Genomic DNA, 21769 nt, shown 5'->3' on the forward strand with positions numbered 1-21769 from the left:
TAAACGGTTTGGAAGCCACACTGGAAATTAAATTCCTACCATTTGCTTTTGCCTTTTCCTTGTTTTTCAACTCTTCTTCTTTCTTCAGTGCCTAAAATTCAAGAAATTAGAACATTTAATAGATTTTAAAAGTTAAGCTTTTCTATAATAATATTCGGAAAGTCTGTAAGTCCGTAAAGGGTAGCAAAAATATGAATCTTGATTAGAAGATATACAAATAGATATATCTTAGATAGATAGATAGATAGATAGATAGATAGAGAGAGAGAGAGAGAGAGAGAGAGAGAGATAGAGAGAGAGGGAGAGAGAGAGAGAGAGAGAGAGAGAGAGAGAGAGAGAGAGAAATAGAGTTAGGGAGATACATAGATAAATAAGTTGATAATAAAAGAATAGAAATATGTAATTAGATAGATAAATAGATAGATAGAAAGATGCTGACTTAAGGATGTCGTTCTGCCTTCTTTATAGGTAGATAAATAGATAGATAGAGAGAGAGAGATAAATATGTAGATAGATAGATAGTTACCTCTTCATCAAAGATGCTGACTTGAGGAGCCGGTTCTGACTTCTTCTTAAATCCTCTAGAAATATAAATTATTGGGTCATTTTTATAGACAACTATCCGCAGATAACAAAATAAAAAAAATAAAGATTTAACCAGTTTTGTTAACCCTGTAATGTATTAATTCTATGATTTTAATCTAAAGTTCGTGAAAATTTTCTTTAATATGAAGCTATACATGATTTTTCAGTATTGTTTAAAATCGGTTTTAATCGGTTAAATCAGTTTGAGGCTACACTGAGAAAATTAAATATGGGATCATTTTATCTGTCTGTCTGTCTGTCTGTCTGTCAGTTTGATAATCACTAGAACTATCTATAATACAAAGTAGCTTGATGTCTATCTGTTCCTTAAGATCTCGGTAACCACTGAACTGATTCTGATCGGATTCTACTCTTCAGGAAATATACCTACTGGTCCTGTGGTGGTTTTAGGCCATTTTCTTGGGGGGTGGAAACCCTCAACCCACCCAAAAACAAAAAAATCCCCCCCTCAATTTTTTTTAAAAAGAATTTTTACGAATTTTGCGAATTCGCTATTAATTAGGTAGGTAATAAGAGATGTAATTATACCTCTTGGGGCAAAGCCCCTAGAGGCTAGGGGCGAAGCCGCTAGTATGGTATAAAGGCCTAACTCTGCGGGACTACAAATATAAACTACCTTAACCTAACTGTAAGGTGCTTGACTATTCACTTTGAGGAATGTGTAACTGTCTAAACTTTTTAACCAAATATTTTTATCTTCAGAATGGGTAATATTGTAAATCAGAGAATACTTTTTTTGTCCGAGAAAATTCATATCTTTTAAGGTTTTTCACTCAAGGATCTAAAAGGATAAGACAATAGCCGATAGTAAATGTACCTTCATAATGATGATACACAAAATTAACACTTCAATAGATTGCAATAAAAGCTTTAAACGTTAGTAAACTAAACTTAATGAACTTCGATACTTTTTAATTCTTTAAAATAAGATTTTTCAAAGAACCAAATTTGTATTTTTTTATGTCTTCTGTTTGTAAAAAGCTTGTACGTTTTTTAAAAGCGAAGCTTTTCTATAATTAGGATCAGTCCGTCAGTCCGTCAGTCCGTAACGGATAGCTATTTTCGTTAATTTAGGCATGTTAAAATTGTCCTATCGATTCCAAACTTTGCATGATGATTCCTGTAGTAGTTACTAACGATTTAGAAAGCGTAGCTACTCTATAATCGTTACTAGAATGTCCGTACGTTCATTTTTAAGAAACTAATTTTTTACTTTTTAACAACAATTTTTCTATGTGATATAATCTGACTTTTGGAGAACTGATTCCTTTTACAATACGGTACAATAATATAAGCGAAGCATCTCTATAATCAAGTCCTAAAACTGTCAGTATGTCCTTAAACAGTATTCTGTATTAAAGAAATTTTGCAACAAATTTACGTATAATTTTGTCAAAACTTATATATTTATATTTTGTATATTTAGTTTTACAAGAGTTAATGCTCGTCTCTCATATCGATTCAGAACTTCGCTTTTATGGATGATGTCATCTTTGTTTTCTTTAAAATAAGATTTTCAAAGGAATAAAATTTGTATTTTTTTAGGTCTTCTGTTTGTAAGAAGCTGGCACGTTTTTTTGGTTGGAAAAGATTGTGTAATTTGTATATCAATTAATAAGGCGCTTTCCCTAAAAGGGCCTAGCGAGCATTTAAACCCCCCTTTTAAAAACATATTTTGTGTTTTACCTAAAATTAACATTTGTTATATCAGGGATCTAAAGGGATAAGACAATGGGCGATATGTTGATGTACATATCCAATGATGATACACAAAATTCCTTCTTCAGTAGATTACAATAAGAAATGTTTGTAAACTAAAATGTCAAAAGTCCCTAAAACTGATAAGCCAACGAATAGAAAACGTTATTATAAATCTTTGAGGACTAGTGTAAAAAACACTTAGGTCACGCAGAATTTTGGCACCATTGAAAAATAGGCCAATTTTAGCCCCCTCCCCACCCACAGGGGTTAGGCAGAAAGATAAAAAAACAATTCCCCCTTATATTTTCATATTTTTGAATAGGGGGAAGGGTGTTCGCCATTCACTAGACAGTTTGAGGTAAAGCACCATTAAATCACATGTAAAAAACACATGTCGGTTCCGTAACAGCCATTCAGGGCAATCCAGGGCTTCGATTAATTTCCACTAGATTAGAATCGTTTCTTATTTATATCATTCAAAATCATGTATATCACCGTATTATAGACAATTTTCCACGGAGCGCTGTCCATTTTACGATGCGATAAATAACTAATCATATATCTTACATATTTATTCTTGTCTATCAGGGGTTTTAGGGATAAAACTTATAAACTTTGAGGACCAGTATAACATTATTTTGAACTAGAATCTTCCCCCTCTTACTGTTTCAAATGAAAGTTTATGTCGTTTTATCAGAGCTGGATCTTTAAATCATTTTAGTGGTGAGCCAGATCGGGGTGAGCCAACTTTTCACTATCTATCTATCTATCTATCTATCTATCTATCTATCTATCTATCTATCTATCTATCTATCTATCTATCTATCTATCTATCTATCTATCTATCTATCTATCTATCTATTTATCTATCTATCTATCTATCTATCTATCTATCTATCTATCTATCTATCTATCTATCTATCTATCTATCTATCTATCTATCTATCTATCTATCTATCTATCTATCTATCTATCTATCTATCTATCTATCTATCTATCTATCTATCTATCTATCTATCTATCTATCTATCTATCTATCTATCTATCTATCTATCTATCTATCTATCTATCTATCTATCTATCTATCTATTACCTCTCTACATGAAGATGTCTGTAATCAATTGGCTCTTTCTTTTCTTCTCTAGAAAAAATCATTGATTTACAAACGGACAAGGCGAGTTAAAAAGCATTGGTCATTAAAAAAAGAGATATAATATGTGATAATTGTATATAACACATTTTTTTTTAAATAACTGCCGCCTAAAAACAAAAAAAATGGTGGAGGGATTTTTTGTTTTTTGTAGGGGTTGTGGGTGTCCCACCACCCAAGAAAATAGCTTAAAACCACCACAGGACCAGCAGGTATATTCCCTAAAGAATAAAATCCAATCGGTTCAGTGGTTACCGAGATCGTAAGGGACAGACGGACAGACATCAAGCTACTTTGTAATATAGTAAGTATAAAATTACAAAACCTTTCAAAAAAATAAATTTGCCATTTGCAGCCATTTGTAGCATAACCGACATACTGACGGATCAGCAGTGTATCTTAAATAACAGCTAAGATAAGGTCCTCATAGCCCTCAGAGCGATATTGATTAAATGACAGTCAGACAGACAAAGTGAATTATAGAGAAGCATTCTACTAAAGAAATGACTATAATTTAAATGAAAGTATCTTTTTAAAAAAACATTTTTTAATCCAAGCAATTTTTAACTTCTAATGCAGCTCTACTTTGTGGCGGGACAAAGTGTATCAAAAATCCGCCATGTGACGTCATAAAAATGAGGAAGATGAGTGGGAAAAAACTCCCTAAAAAATGGATAATCCCTTATTTTTATGACGTCACATGGCTAATTTCTGAGACACTTTGTCCCGCTACCTCTGCTTTGTTATTTAATTGCCTTGTTATATTATGTTCAGGGGCTCGGCAGCAGCAGCGAGTAAGCATCAAACTTAAACCTGTTTGGGACCTGGGTGCCTTGAAAGTTTTTTTTTTTAAGAGTGTTTGCCATATTTGGGCCAGGTTTAGACTTCAAGCTACTTTCCCTGAGGCTTACAGGCGGCTGACGCGCAGCTGCTGAGCCCTGATTATGTGCTTTTTACATGTTTTTGAAACTTACTTTTTGTTCACCTCTTCCTTGTTCGTCAAACTAAAAAAAGAATCATTGTGATTTTTGTATAGTGTTACTTTTTGGTGCTTTTCCTACAAGTGACTAGCGATCAATTAAACCTTCACCACCTCCCCTTCAAACCAAACTAACCAATCAAGCCTTGACTTGGGACCCCTTCACAGGAAAAAGGAAATCAGGCAGACCAAAAACAACCTGGAGGAGGGAATTCCTTGAGGAACTGAGAAAGAAGAATTTTTCATCTTTCAGTGAAGCCTCTACAAAGATAAATGGAGAACCATTGTGCGTGGCCTATGCTCTGGAAAGAAGAGATAAATGGCGATGATGATGATGACCTCCCCTTTAAGGACGTCCAAGGGGGAGGGGGGGTTTAAGGTGGTGATTAACCCTCCCCCCAAACGAATTTGACGTTACCATAACCCCCCCCCCCAAAAAAAAAAAATTACCACCCCCCCCCCTTAAAAATTTTTACAACCCCAAATAAAAAAGCTTGGACGCCCCTTATAATCCCCTTATAACTTAAAAGGGGATGATTATATATTTGTATCATTATGTTTATTCCCTGCAGGGCTAACCTGCACTTAACCTAACCTAACCAAAAGTAAATCACTATTAAATTAAAAATTAGCCCCCTTTTTATTCAATATATTTTAATAAAAAAAGGAGAAAAGGCCCTTTTTATGTTAATCTATCTAGCTATCTATCTATCAATCTATCTATTTATCTGTCTAACTATCTCTCTTTCTCTCCATCTCTATCAATCTATCTTTTGCTCTTTCACCTCATATTTAGGTTTTCTTTCTACAAATATTATAAATATGTAGTTTTATTTTTTCCCGCTAGATTTCTCAAAATTTAGTTTTAAATAACAATTTTGTATTGTATAATCTATTTAAATCTTTTAAAATTATTTATATGTATTTGATTACACAAAAAAAATTATTATTGATTTAATGTTTCATTTTTTAGTGCGCTTTCACTTGAGCAATGTTAACTATATTTTTTTCATTATTATATAAATTATTAGCTCTAATCAGTTAATTGTAACTTCATACGATCTTTTAAAGAAACAGATTATTTCTTTGGGAGTGCTACTCCTATATTTCGATCATCAGTAAGTATTTTACCCTCAACCGTTGCTTATCTATCTAATTTTAAAAGCTAAGCTTTTCCATAATAGGGTCAGTCCGTTCGGAACGGATAGCTTTTTCCCTTAATATAACTATGTTAGATTTGTCCTATCGATTTCAAACTTTGCGTTGTGATTCCTATAGTATTTAGGTACAATTTATTCTGATTATTCAGTTCTGACACTCTACAAGTTTTAATGTTTGTTTGTCCTACCGTTTCAGAGCTTCGCTTTTATGGATGTTGTCATTCTTGTTCACTTTAAAATAAGTAGGTAGCTTACCATTTACCGTGGCTTATTTATCAACTCATATTCCTAAATTGCAAGCCTTTGCTTACTTACATAACTATCTATAAATCTATCTATCCTATTATATAAAGTAGTAAACGTTTTTTGTCTGTCCCGAAGGATCTCGCTAACCACTGAACCGATATTGGTCTCCTTTACAGTGAAGCTTCTTATAGGTCCTGAGAAGGTTTTAAAATATTTTTTGGGAGGGTGTCTTCGCCCTCCTCCCCCCCCCCCAAAAAAAAAAAAAAATTTACTTTTTGAAACTAAAATTTAAAATGGGATGAGGTCGACTTTCTCCCCCCTCCTACCTTAAGTGCCCCTAGAGGCTTCTAGGGGCGTAGCCGCTAGTGGTCTATATATCTATAAATAAATTTATCATTATCATGTCCAAGTCTTTTTTCTATCTTTTCTTTTTTCTATCTATCTATATCTATTTACCTAAAATTTATCTAAATAGCTAGACTAGTGTCCAAATCTTTTTAAAAACGAAGCTTTTCTATAATTAGGGTCGGTCCGTCCGTACCTCATAAACGGATAGCTTTTTTCGTTAAATTAGGAATGTTGATTTCAAACTTTGAATGGTGATTTCTGTAGTAGTTAGGTACGATTTAGAAATAGTAGCCACTCTATAATCACTACCAGAATGTCCGTCCGTCCATTTTAAACATGCTGATTTTTTTTACTTTTTTTACAACAAACTTTTGTGTGATCTAATTATCTGATTGGTCTGATTTTTGGTATACTGATTCCTGGGACAACAAAGTACAATATCATAAACAAAGCAACTCTATAATCAAGTCCCAAAAATGTAAGTGTGTCCTTTAACATTATCCTGTATCAAGCCGTTTTTCTTATCTTAAAATTTTGCTTTGACTCTTTTACATTTATATTCTTATTACCTATTCAGTTCAGACACTATACAAGCGTTAATGTCCGTTTGTCCTTCCATTTCAGTGCTTCGCTTTTATGGATGTTGTCATCCTTGTTCTATCTATCTATCTAACTGTCCATATATCTATCTAACTATATACCTAAAATTACAAGCCCTTGCTAGGCTAGTATCCAAATCTTTTTCAGCTTTCGTCTCATTTTCTTTCAAGCGCAGTTGATAGTCCCAATTTAAACATAATTCCTTAATTAGATTTTAGATAATTTATCGCATCGCGTATTATAGACAGCTTTCCGTTGATATTAAAATAAAAAAATGAGATTAAAACCAGTTTTGTTAGTCCAGAGTGGCTAAAGTTCCACAAAAACAAAACTTGTATTAATTTTATGATTTTTATTTTAATATTCGTAGAAATTGTCTATTATACGTATGATGCAATACACGATTTTTTTCAGTATGGGCGATAACCGGTTCATATCCAGCGGATTGGGTTGTTTTTAAGTCAGTTCAAAACTTTTGTCAGAACATTAATTAAAATGAGAAGCAAAACCTTTAGATATGGCATTTTACAATCCCCCTCTCCCTCTCTCGGTTATCCTATTATATAAAGTAGTAAACATTTTTAAATTGTTCTCCTTTACAGTGAAGCTTCGTATAGGTCCTGGGAAGGTTTTAAACTATTTTTGGGGAGGGTGTCTTCACCCCCCTCCCCCCAAAAAATATTTTTTTACTCTTTTGAAACTCAAATTTAAAATGGGATGAGTTCGACTTTTCCCCCCTTAAGTGCCCCTAGAGGCTTCTAGGGGGCGTAGCCGCTAGTCATTATACTAAAGTAACAGGATTCTGTTTGTGTGTTTGTTTGTTTGTTTGTACCTAAGGATCTCGCTAACCGCTGAACCGATCGGGTTCTCCTAAACAAGGTAGCTTCTCATAGGTCCCGGGAAAGTTTATATCTATTTAAAGGGAGGGTACCACCACCCTCCTAAGAGAAATCGCCCTAGAAAAAAAATACTCCCCACCCCAAAAAAAAAAAATTAATTTAGATTTTTCTTTTCTTATAAATTTTAAAAAAATAGGTTTAGGGATTCAACTCCCCCCACTTAAGGTGCCCGTGGAGGCCTCTAGTGCGTAGCCGCTAGTATCAAATATAGACGTACTGACGTATCTCTTTGGTTATAGAGTGGTTTTGATATTTTAAAATAAATACCATGCTTTGTTGCTTTTGTGCTTCTTTCCTCTCTGATTCTAAGATGAAATAAAACATTTTTGTGCTAATTTATTTATAAAGTTTATGATAAAATTTTTTTTAATGGCATTAAACCATAAGGGGTAGGGTTTTGAGCCATATATTCAAAGGGGGAATTTCCTTTCCTCCTTAAAATGGTATCAAAAATTTACAGCTCCCATATAAAACACCTGGAGTTTTGGAGTATTAAAGTATCTATCCATCTATCTATCTATCTATTCTTTCACCTGTTTGTTCTCTTCTTTTCCTAAGTTCTTCTGCCTTTTCTTTTTTTCTCACTATCTATCTATCTATCTATCTATCTATCTAACTATCTATTTTTTCACCTGTTTGTTCTCTTCTTTTCCTAAGTTCTACTACTTTTTCTTTTTCTCCGCTATCTATCTATTTATATCTATTTATCTATCTATCTATCTATCTATCTATCTATCTATCTATCTATCTATCTATCTATCTATCTATCTATCTATTTATCTATCTATCTATCTATCTATCTATATATCTATCTAACTATCTATCTATCTATCTATCTATCTATCTATCTATCTATCTATCTATCTATCTATCTATCTATCTATCTATCTATATCTATCTATCTATCTATCTATCTATCTATCTATCTATCTATCTATCTATCTATCTATCTATCTATCTATCTATCTATCTATCTATCTATCTATCTATCTATCTATCTATCTATCTATCTATCTATCTATCTATCTATCTATCTATCTATCTATCTATCTATCTATCTATCTATCTATCTATCTATCTATCAATATATCTATCTATCTATCTATCTATCTATCTATCTATCTATCTATCTATCTATCTATCTATCTATCTATCTATCAATCTATCTATCTATATATCTATCTATCTATCTATCTATCTATCTATCTATTTAACTCTCAATCTATCTATTTCTCTATCTATCTATTTTTCACCTGTTTGTTCTCTTCTTTTCCTAAGTTCTTCTGCTTTTTCTTTTTCCTCTCGTTGCTTTTTATCCCTAAGCAATTTTTGATAATGAAATGATTTATCGCATCGTATTATAGACAACTTTCCGGTATGGTAGAACCAATTCTAGTCCAGCGGATATTAATCGGTTTCGGAGCCATACCAGAAATGACTTACAAACATATGCCACTTAGAATTGCAACCAAACTGTTGTCTGTAAAATGTTGAATTTGTTTTTAAAAAAGTAACTTTTACTTTGTTCCTTATAGGTTCAAAGCTTTTTTTGGCCGGTGAAGTATGGACTCTACACTGTGAAGGTCCCATTCCCTAAAAAAGTTCTAAACCTTTTCTGGACCTATATGAAGTTTCAACGTAAAGGACAATTATATTTAGATCCTTCTCGAAACATACACAGATCGACATCCTGTTATTTGTATAAGGGAATGTATTAAAGAGGAATGAATGTAAGCATTTTAAGTGGAAGAGCATTTTTTTTGTAAATCAGCAAACTATGCATAAATTTATTAAAATCAAAGCTTTTATATATTTAGGGTTAGTCCGTCCGTTCGTAACGGATAGCTCCTTTCGTTAATTTAAGTATGTTAGAGTTGTCCTCTCGATTCTAAACTTTGCTTGGTGGTTCTTGCAGTAGTTAGGTACGATTTAGATAGTGTAGCAACTCTATAATCGTTACCAGAATACTACTCTATGAAATGTATATGTTAGTGTAAGTTTACAAGTTGAATAACTTTTTTAGATAGATATTTTTTTTTTATTTTAACAACCCCCCCCCCCACCATTCCGACCCCGCAAAATCAAGGGGTGGGGATTAAATTAACGTGTACATGCATTTCATTCCTAGTAATTTATTGACACTATCTGCTAAATTATTTACTTTGTTACGGTTTGTCCTTGTTCAATTTCATTGGCCTTTTTTGTTAAGTTGCTAAATTGTTAGAAAAGAAGGATGACAACATCCATAAAAGCGAAGCTCTAAAACGTTAGGACAAACAAACATTAACGCTTGTACAGTGTCAGAACTGAATAATCAGGCTATAAATGTATAAAAAGTCGTACGAAACAAAATTGTAAGTAAATCTGATGAAAAACTGCTTAAATACAGGATATTGTTTAAGGACATACATACATTTTTATGACTTGATTATAGAGATGATTCGCATAAAAAAGTACTTTGTTGTCCTAGGAATCAGTATTCCAAAACTCAGACCAATCGTATAATTTTATCACATAAAAATTTGATGATAAAAAGTTGAAAATCAACATGTTTAAAATGGACGTACGGACTTTCTGGTAACGATTATAGAGTTGCTTTGCTTTCTAACTCGTACCTAACTCCTATAGGCATCATCATGCAAAGTTTGAAATCGATAGGGCAATTCTAACATGCCTAAATTGATGAAAAAAGCTCTCCGTTTGTGACGGACGGACGTATGGACCGACCCTAATTATAGAAAAGCTTCGTTTTTAACAAGGATGACAACTTAAACATCCATAAGTAGCGAAGCATGGATGGAAATACGAACAAAGTGGTTAATAGAGCAGACGTTCAGTTCTTATAAATCAAGCATAAATGTATTGTAAAAAAAATCACAAAACCTTTCATATGCATATTTAGGGTTTATATTTTTGTAATAAGACTGACAGACCGACGGACAGAGTAAATTATGAACTAGATACTCATGGAGATAAAAAAATTTAATGTCAGCCGCAAAAAAATCAGACAGACGGACAGACAGAAAAAGCAAATTATAGAGTAGCTTCGCTACTCTATAAAACAAGAATGACAACATCCATAAAAGCGAAGCACTGAAACGGTAGGACAAACGGACATGAACACTTATATAATGTCAGAACTGAATAATCAGAATATAAATGTATAAGAGTCGAAGCAAAATTGTAAGTAAATTTGTTGAAAAACTGCTTTATACAGGATAATGATTATGGACACACATATTTAGGACTTGATTAAGAGTTGCTTCGCTTATAACATTATACTTTGTTGTCCCAGAAATCAATATACCAAAAATCCGACCAATCGGATGATTAGATCACATAAAAATTTCTTGTTAAAAAAGTAAAAAATCAACATGTTTAAAATGGACGTATGGAAATTTTAGAGTTGCTACGCTTTCTAAATCGTACCTAACTACTAAAGGAATCACCATGCAAAATTTAAAATCGATAGGACAATTCTAACATGCCTAAATTAATGAAAAAAGCTATCCGTTACGGACGGACGGACGGACCGGCCCTAATTATAGAAAAGCTTCGCTTTTAAAAACTACATTCACGTGAGTGCTTCACATAGAAACGCAATTAATCATGCCACTTTTAATGTAGAAAAGCCAGGGTGTTAAGAACAAACGGCTGTTTGTTAGAATAATCCCCAAAGTTTTATAATACCCTTTTTTTATACATTTGCTGAACAACTTTGGGGACTGTTATTTGATTTTTATTAGTTGGTTCATTAAGTTGAGTGACCAAGCTTTTCAACTATTTATTGTAAATCTTTAAAAGGGGTATAATTATTATATATAATTTGTGTATCATCATTTGGGATGTACATCAATTTATCAGCCATTGTCTTATCCCTTCAGACATAAAAACGCAATTAATCATGCCACTGCACATGTAGAGGTATCAGGGATCACAAGGGATAAGACATTTTTAAAATTGATGTACATCTCCAATTATGATGATTAGAATTACCCCTTCTGTAGTGTACAGATAAATATTGTTAGGGTAAAATATAAAGCTACAGACAAAAAAACTTTTACTACTTTGTATTGTACTAGCGGATTCGCCCCTAGCCTCTAGGGGCTTTGCCTCAAGAGATTTTCTCAAACTAGATTTTAAAGAAAATAATTTTTTTTTTTTTGGGGGGGGTGGTTATTTTCATTTTTTGGGGGGTTGGGGTTGTCCCACCCCCAAGAAAATAGTTATAAACCTTCCCGCTATGAGAAGCTACCCTGTAAAGGAGAACCCGATCGGTTCAGTGGTTAGCGAGATCCTTCGCTACAAACAAACAGACAAACAAACAAACAAACAAACAGACAGACATCGTTCTACTTTGTATTATAGATAATAGTATTTCTCTGAAATTTGTAGTGTAACGATCTGTCAAGCTGTTTACGAGATCTTAATGGATCTTGTTACTTGTTAAAGGAAATAAAGAGTATGCCAGTATCCAATCTTTTAAACCCTGGCTTGCAAAATTTAAAATTATGTAGTTCTTGTATTACAATTTTTTTCACGCATGTATCTTTAACTTTTTACAAAAAAAAACTTTCTATTACTTTTAAAACAAAGTTTGGAGAAAGACTAAACTACACAACTTTTGTGTCACTTTTGAGGCAGACGTTTTCCTATTCTCCCATCTCTTTTGAAGAGATTTTCTCCCCCCCTTCTTCCCTTTTTTTCCCCTTTATATGACGTCATATAGGAATCGTCTTCCTCAAAAGTGACACAAAAGGTTAGTCTTTCTCAATTTTTGCAATAAAGCTTCAATAGCAGACGAGAAAATCTTTCTCTTATTGCGTTACAAACTAAACGACGGACAGATATATTGAATTATAGAGTAGCTTTGCTTTTAAAAACTGCACGCTTCCATATACAATGCACATGAAAAGCCATGCTTCGAGAAACTCAAATAAAAAGAACGCAAAAAAATTCAAAAGATTGCGATAATGTAATATCTCTATGAAATTGTGTTTTTTTTAATTTTAAGACCCCTCTCATGAATTGAAATATACTTAACGCTCCAGGGACGGCAAATTTTTTTTATTTTGAGGGGGGTTAAATGAGGGGTATCTTACCCTACACTTAAACGTTTACGTGATGCTCGTTGGTAAAGAATATTTTCACATAAAAGTCAGCCGTCTATATTGAAAAGAAGTCAAAACAAGGATGACAACATCCATAAGTAGCGAAGCTCAAAATTATGAATGGAAATCGGGAAACAACTACTATAAAGCAGTGTCATATAATAAATATTAATCTTGGTAAAATAGGGAAATCATCAAACCTTTAAAATCACGCAACCTTATAATCATTCAAACTTAAATATCTATGAATCGATCTAGCACCGCAATTAATAAAAGAATCTTAATGAAACTTAATGGAAGCATTTAGAACATGAGCATATTCAATATTTGATAATTACAGCCGTCAATCTTAAATAGGAATCGAGAAAACCATGAAAACCTAAAAATATAGGAATCGATCTAGCACCCCAATTAACAGATAAATCTTATTAAAACTTTAGGAAAATTAATTATTCCCTCAAAAGTTCGGCCCTGCATCTTAAAAGAGAGTTGAAAAAATCACGAAAACTTGAAAATCTACGAGTCAATCTAGCACCCCAAATAACAGACAGATGGACAAAACAATGTATAGATTAGATGGGCATATGTCATGAGAATGTTTACTAAAAATTTCAGCTGTCTATCTTGAACAGGAGCCGAGAAAATCACGTTTCCCCCATAGCGTTACTGACTGACTGACTGTCGAATGGACAGACAAAGTGAATTATAGAGTAGCTTCGCTACTAAAAATCATGTTTAGTACACTATTCTTAGATAACAGACAGAAGGAATGACATAATTTTTTAATTATAGAGTAGCTTCGCTACTAAAAATTGTATATAAGAAATGTGGGTGGGGCATTTGATATCAAATGAAACCAACATGAAATTGCCACCTGCCCATCCTAGCTCAGGGATCTAAAGGGATAAGACAATGGCCGATAAATTGATGTATATCCCCAACATTACCCCTGCTGTAGGTTACAATTATTAGGACACTCAACTTAATGAATCAACCAATCAAAAGTCCCCAAAGTTGTTACGCCAATTATTTGGGTACTAGAATAATAAACAGCCCAATGTCCACTCCCTTCCTGATTCTAGCCATATAGAGATGTTACATAATTTTGCAAAACTTACAGGCTGTTTCCATGAAATATTATCTACAGCATTTTAACAATACAAAGTAGGACGTAATAAGGTTATGATTCTACTGTTATAATCTGGTATTTATTAACTATAGAACTTTGGGATCTGCACATCAGATATCTCATGTGTTTTAGTGTTTTAGTACATTTAATCTTTGGGGATATTACACTTGTAGAAAAATCTTTTATGTGGCCAAAATAGTAGATTATTCCTTGCAATTAAATTAATCTTAACTTCTTTGTCTTATTCTTTTGAGTAGGTGGAATACCTTGGCACAAAATAGGATTGTCTTTTAGGCCGGATGTTTTAGAAAAGGGACCCAAAGGTTGAATTTAGCGAACGATATAATGTGAGTATAAAACATTGGGTACCATAATGATTTACAGTCCAATATCCCTTTCCTTTCTCATGAGGTATTCATAATTTTTCAAATATTGCCTACGTAATAAGATTTGCAAGTCCGGTATGTTAAAATTTGTGCAATATTTTGCACGTGCAGATATAATGCTGACATTTACAGTGCTATTTCATTAAAGTAAAACATAAATGACAACATCCATAACAGCAAAGCTCTGAACATAGGACAGACGAACATTAACTCGTGTAGAGTGTCAGGGCTTGATTATAGAGATGCTTCGCTCAAAATATTGTACCTTATTGTAATAGGAATCAGTAATCCAAAATTCAGATCAATCGAATGATTTATCACATAAAAAAATGTTGTTAAAAAAGTAAAAAAATGGATGTACAGACATTCTGGTAACGATTATAGAGTTGCTACACTTTCTACCTAACTACTACAGGAATCATCATGCAAAGTTTGAAATCGATAGGACATGCCTAAATTAACGAAAAAAGCTATCCGTTACGGACTGACTGACCGATCCTAATTATAAAAAAGCTTAGCTTTTAACAATAGAGGGGTAAGGGGTTTAATAACTGTATGTCTCACCCCATAGACTCTGTGCCGAATATCAAATGAGTCTTTGAAAATCAACCATTAGCGTCGGTTAATATAAACACAACCAAGTCGCTACAAAAGAGCAGAAAACAATTTGCTAGTAGACGAATAAGGTCTCCAACAGGGGTATCCATGTAGTTTTCTGGTTATTTTATATATTTACGGATTTTTTGCTGCTTTTATAAAAGACACAGAGACCTATATTTTCAGGAATCGTAATACTTAACCCTTACAGATCGGGGGGAAGGGGGGGCTCAATCTCATTTTTTTTGTAGGTAAGATGGAGAGCTGTTACATACGTCGGCAAAAGTTGATTTTATTAGGATACCTGGTCTGTGTCGGTCGTGGTGTCCGGTCAAAGTCGGTTGAGTAGCACCAAAATTATAAAAAATTCTAAATAAATCTTAATTTCTACATTATGACTTTTGTGTATAAAGTAGAAATTTTTTTTTTTTTGGTGAATACTTAGATATCAATGACCTTCTGAGAAAAGTGATGTTATGACCGTTTGACCGCTCCCTGACCGATTTTATGACCGATTTTTGTCCGGCTTTTACTACAGACATATATTATGAATATCGTGGCTTCTAGTACAGCTAGAGACCTATAAATTTTTTGGTAAATCCTTGAGCAACAATAATTAGATAAGATATTAATTGGCGCCGCCAACCGCCGTTTTACCGCCATAACCGCCGAAAATGGCAGTTTCCGTTATTTGCCGTTTTTCGGCGATGATCAGAAAAAGTAATATTTTTGTTATGAAAAATAAAAGTTCGTCCTAAAATTTGGTCATCCTAGCTGCAAAATTGGCCGCTCTACAGCTGTTTTAAAATTTAACGGTCTAACCGCTATGACTAAAAAAAGTAATTTTCTCTAAAAATACACATGAACCACCAGAAAAAAAATTTACGCCTTTATCTGTACCAGGAGCTGAGATAGAGGGGGGGGGGGGCTCTTTGAGCACCCCCCCCCCCCCCGATCTGATAAGGTGGGAATTGGGGCCCGATCTGTAAGGGTTAAGTGATAAGATGAGAAACAATAATGAAAAAAATAATTGTTGGCTGAAATTATGCAGAAATAATTTAAAGCTATCTATCTCATTGTCTTTCTACAAAACAATGTATTAGCATCAATCTTTCCATCTACATTTCTATATACCTATCTATTTATCCATCTTTTATCTATCTATCTATTTTTATTTTATCATATCTATCTATTTACCATCTATCCCCTTTTTACCAAAGTTGAAAGAATACATATTTTAAAAAAAATGCTGAATCGTTTGTTGTTAATCTTTATATTTTCTTCACATGTGTCCTTAAATTTTCCTTAATAAACAAACATGTGACTGCAATCTCAGGGATCTTAAGGGATAAGACAATAGATGATAAATTGATATACATTAATGTTCTCTAGATTAAAATAATTGATTCATATTGATAGTTTGAACAAGCGAATCAAAATTCAATAAAAGTTTTATAGCCAACGAATAAATTTAACGTGTTTATAAAACTTTGGGTACCAGTGTAATTTACAGTCGAATTTCAGTCTCAATCATTATATAAGTATGGTAATAACTGACAAATTATCGATATGTTATTATTATCATATGTCAATTCTAAGCTTATTATTTATGTCTCTATTTAAACCGCAGGATTAGAACCGGTTCTCAGCCATACTAAAATTAAAATAGCATCGTATTACAGGCAATTTTCCACGGTATTAAATAAAAATCATAATATTGATGCCAGTTTTGTTAGCCTGGTCTTCCACCCCTGTGTGCAAATAAAACTGGTTCAGATCTTATAATTTTCATTTTAATATCCACGGAAAGCTGTCTATAATACGATGCTATAAATAAATATCATAATATTTCCCTCGTCCCTGATCGAGATATTAATACGCAAAGTTATGATTATAATCAAAAATTGATAATCAAATTAATCTGGAAAAATTTACCAAATCACCAGTTTAAGAAATAGCCCCATCATCAATGAATATAAAATATACGTAGATATATAGGGAAAAATTGTCGTCAATTTAGATTGCTAACATGGACATCATTTATTGGTCAGTTCGTTCACCAAGTAGGATTGGAGGGGACAGTGTAAAGTTTCCTTTTGTTAGAGTACATGATAATCTGTTGTAAGATCAAAAAATAAACAATCAATGACCCTATTATAACCCATAGACATTAAAGCTTTTTTCTTTGAGGGTGTAAAAGATCGGTGGTTTTCCTTAAAGAGCCGGTTAAAGCACAAAAGCCCCCCCCCCTACTTTGAGAAAATATAAACAAGGATGACAACATCCATAAAAGCGAAGCACTAAAATAGTAAGACAAACGGACATTAACACTTGTATAGTGTCAGAACTGAATAATCAGAATATAAAGGCATAAGAGTCGAAGCAAAATTGTAAATAAGTTTTTTTGAAAAACTGCTACATACAGAATAATGTTTATGGACATACTTACATTTTTAGGACTTGATTATAGAAATGCTTCGCTTATAATATTGTATTTGTTGTTAAGAAAGTAAAAAAAATCAACATGTTTAAAATGGACGTACGGACATTCTGGTAATGATTATAGAGTTGCTACGCTTTCTAAATCGTTCCTAACTACTACAGGAATCACCATGCAAAGTTTGAAATCAATAGGACAATTCTAACATGCCTAAATTAACGAAAAAAGCTATCCGTTACGGACGGACGGACGTACGGACGGACCGACCCTAATTATAGAATAGCTTCGCTTTTAAAAAGGGAGTACGTTTTTTACGTGTTTGTGTTTAACTTTATGTCTGGTTAGGTAAGGTTATATTGTGTACAAGATAGCCCCGCAAGATTAAGGCACCGCAGGTATAACCCCCCACAGGGTTAGGAACTCCCCTCCCCCCCTCACTTATTTCATTTTTTTTTATTGGTAAGAGGGGGGTTCAATGCTCGCTAGGAACTTTTGGGGAAAACACTAAATAATAACCTGCAAATAATCGAATTACAATTTTAATTTAAAATTTTGATGACAAAATTTATATCACGTTGTCGTCTCGTTTTCATTTAGAACACAAACCATGCAGTCAAGGATGTACAAGCTTTACCATTACAGATCAGGCCCCAATTCGCACCTTTATTAGTTCGGGGGGGGGGGGGGCTAATTTTTTGCTTTTATATATGCCAATAAAAAAAGCTGGACAAAAAATCGGTCATAAAATCAGTCAAACGGTCATAACACCACTTTTCTCAGATGTTCATTAATATCTAAGTAATCGCCAAAAAAAAAATTTAGGTATTTACCTTATACACAAAAGTCAATATGTAGAAATTAAGTTTTATTTAGATTTTTTCTAATTTTTGTGCCACCAACTTTGACCGAACAATACAACCGACACAGACCAGATATCCTTATAAAATCAACTCTAGCCGACGTATAATTACTAAACTTAAAATGTCATGAAGTCACAGGTCTCTATCTTACCTACAAAAAAAATGACATTGAAAAAGCTAGAGGGGGCGGGGCTGATTTACGATTTTATGATTTCTGTAGTAGGTACTAAACCCGTTTTTTGTTAGAAAACAGCCTGAAACCTACAAATGACTCAATTCTAATAGGGAAAATAATGTGAGATTACAAAAATATGAAAATCACCAATCAAATCTATAATTTCTTGACATCTAAAGTTTTTTTTATTTCCCCAAAATCGTTTTGGATATTTTTCTGTTTGGTTCATCAAACGTTTTGATAAAATCAAAGTACTTCTTATTGCTTTTCCTTGAATAAAAGTAACAGGATCTGTGTCTGTCTGTATATAAGGAACTCTGTAACGGCAGAACCGTCATGGTTCTTCTTTACAGCATTTATAATACCGCCAACCTCCCAAGATAAATCACCCACAGAAAAAATAAAAAAGATTTAATTTAAAAAAAAATTACTATTGAAAGTTTAAATTCGACTTTCCCCCTCCACGCCTCAAGGGCTTCTAGATGCCTCTAAGGACATGGCCGCTAGTTTTCAAATAAATGAGTAATGTTTGTTACAAATATTCAAAAATGGAGGGGACATTGGGCTGAAAATTAAAATTGTACCCTAGGTATAAAAGACACTTTCTCTTATTTGTTGGCTTTATTGGTTGATACAACAATCCTAATCTGCAGTAGATATATCTATAATACAAAGTAGAACGATGTATCTCTGTCTGTCTGTCCGTCTGTCCCCACCGACCGCCGACTGCGGCGGCTGACAGCTGCCAAGTACAGCTGCGGTTGCTGAAATTTATATTTTGATATTTTTAATGTAAAATTTACAAAAAGATAAACATTTTCTAGGAAAAAATTTTCTTTTAGCTTAAAAAATAAGAAAATTACAGCCGTTTGAAATTTTTAAGTAAAAAAAGACCTAAAAACAAAAGTTGTTAAATAAAAGGGTGAAGGAAACGAAAATTGACCTACACTATAAAATTCATTATCAAACAGGGGACTTGCACAAAAAAATTTAGCCCTCTAGCTCTAATAGGAACTGAGATAATAAGGGGGGCGTTGAATGCCCCCCCCCCCCCCGACCGATTAAGGTGCGGCAAGGGTCCCGACTGTAAAAAGTTAAGATCTCGGTAACCACTGAACCGATCGGATTCTACTCTTCAGGGTATATTCCTATTGGTCCTGTGGTGGTTTTAAGCTATTTTCTTGGGGGATGGGACACCCCCAACCCCCTAAAAATAAAAAAATCCCCCCCAATATTTTTTTTTTGTTATTTAAAATTAGTGGTGGAGTGGGGGCTTCTCACCAGGTTTTTAATTATTTTTCTCATTAATTTCCTCTTAGGGCACAGCCCCTAGAGGCTAGGGGCGAAGCCCCTATTTGTTTAAATTGAGGATGTACATGAATTTTTCTTCCATTGTCTCATACAACAAAAGTTCACACATGATTAGATTTCTATGGCGATTGGGAACTATTGTATGGGCGAAGCATTACTTTAAAATCAAGACTTAAAATGTAAATATGTCCATTTGATTTTTCGTAAAATACTTTTGATACAGATTTTCACGGAACTCTAGAAATTGTGGACTTTTAAATCCATTGTCAATTTATATATTCGCCCATAGCCTCCTAAGGGAGGGTTGAGAAGGTCTGAAAAATAGCATAAAACCGCTCAAGACATTCTTAAAACTTTAATGAAAAGTACAACCCATTTATCCCAGTAATTTCTGAGATATTAAGCTTTAAAAAAAGATTCTTACTACTTTATAGGAATGCCAATTTTAGTTTATCTATCATATTTGCTGAACTTCGCTTTTAAGGATATTGTCATCCTTGCTATAGGAAAAATAATCTAGAAATTTTTAAGATTACTCAAATATGAAACTCATCAATCAAATTATACTTTATCGTTACACTTTAAATTTGGTTTTAATCATAGATTTTGTTTTTTTCTTTTGCAGCAAACGTTTTGTAAGTAAACTGCTTTTAATGTACTTCTTTAGGTAAAACGATTTTCTGTAGTGGCTTGAGTAAGGTCTTTTTATTGGGTGCGCGAAGCGCACTTAAAAACTTTTGACAATATTTTTACAATTTTTGACACCCCCTTGGTCTAAAATCGAGGGGGTTGTGAGCTTTAGTGGGGATAATATAATACGATACAATACATGATTTTTCATTACTGCTCAGAATTGGTTGTAATCCAGCGGATATTTATCGGTTTCGAAGACATTTCTCGCATCATCTATAATACAAAGTAGAACGATGTCTGTTTGTCCGTCTGTCCGTCCATTAAGATCTCAGTATCCACTGAACCGATCGAATTCTACTCTTCAGGGAATATACCTACTGGTCGTGTGGTGGTTTTAGGCTATTTTCTTGGGGGGTGGGACACCCCCAACCCCCCCAAAAATAAAAAATCCCCCCCAATTTTTTTCTTTCTTCTTGCGTAGGTACCTATTTCTCCACAATTTTTTTTTCTTATGGGGAAGTTAGTTCACATAAAATTTGTTTAATTACCTCTTGGGGCAAAGCCCCTAGAGGCTAGGAGTGAAGCCGCTAGTATATTATAAAGAGCTTCCCGCAGATACTAAAATAAAAAATGAAAAATTTTATGATTTTCATTTTTATATACGAGAAAAATTGTCTGTAATTCGATGCTATACATAATTTTTCCGTATGGCCATGATAACCGGTTCTGGATCAATTCAAGCTGAGTATGCCAATAGCCTGTTTTGGCACACGCTACTTGACTTGGGGGAATATTGGCATACTCTACTTGACTAGGGGGAATATTGGCAAACTCTACTTGACTAGGGGGATTATTGGCATACTCTGCTTTACTTGTCAAGATATGCTTTTTCTAAAATTTTGGAATAATTCATGTATATATACTAACGGCTCCACCCCTGACCCCTCCCCCCCCCCCCTCGATGTCTCTAGGAGCATTTGAGGGAAGGAGATAGCTGAAAATCTCCTTTACATTTAAGTTTTGAAAAGAAAAACTATTGTAATAAAATCATGGTATTTTGAAGGACCAATAAGAAGCTTCATTGAAAGAAGAACCATAACAGTCCATCGATTAGTGAGATCTTTTCTTTTGAAATTTTGATGGTTTTAGGCTAATTTTCGTAATTTTTCTACTATTTGGAATAGAGAGCTCCTAGAAGCTAGGGACGCAACTGCTAGTTAATATATTTTACGTACATAAAGTAGTAAATTTGTAGATTGAATTAGAGGACATTAAAAGGTAATGAAACCTATATAATAAATATTAGACTTAAATGAATATTCTTAAATCCTGAGTCATTATCATATAAGTAGCGAAGCTACTCTATAGTTAACTTTTTCTGACCGTGCAGTCATTTTAAACTTTTTTCCCAACATTTAGAGTCAGTCAAATAAGTAGC

The 21769-nt window shown here is 33.5% G+C and overlaps 1 protein-coding gene across 1 annotated transcript in view; it reads right to left on the reverse strand.

Annotated features, from left to right (window-relative positions):
• The window catches only part of LOC145331798 (uncharacterized), a 40727-nt gene that overhangs the window by 18437 nt on the left and 521 nt on the right, over positions 1–21769 (reverse strand). The window contains exons 2-8 of the mRNA XM_080176642.1: positions 8943–9007; positions 7957–7994; positions 6892–6992; positions 4432–4461; positions 3401–3448; positions 527–581; positions 40–91 (exon numbers count right to left, since the gene is read on the reverse strand). Coding sequence (XP_080032768.1) covers positions 40–91; positions 527–581; positions 3401–3448; positions 4432–4461; positions 6892–6992; positions 7957–7959 — 289 coding nt within the window. The 5' untranslated portion in view covers positions 7960–7994; positions 8943–9007. The remainder of the gene's footprint in view (positions 1–39; positions 92–526; positions 582–3400; positions 3449–4431; positions 4462–6891; positions 6993–7956; positions 7995–8942; positions 9008–21769) is intronic.

This window comes from Acartia tonsa, chromosome 1 (assembly GCF_053477335.1).
Source record: "Acartia tonsa isolate MP-2025a chromosome 1, ASM5347733v1, whole genome shotgun sequence".
Lineage (NCBI taxonomy): Eukaryota > Metazoa > Arthropoda > Copepoda > Calanoida > Acartiidae > Acartia > Acartia tonsa.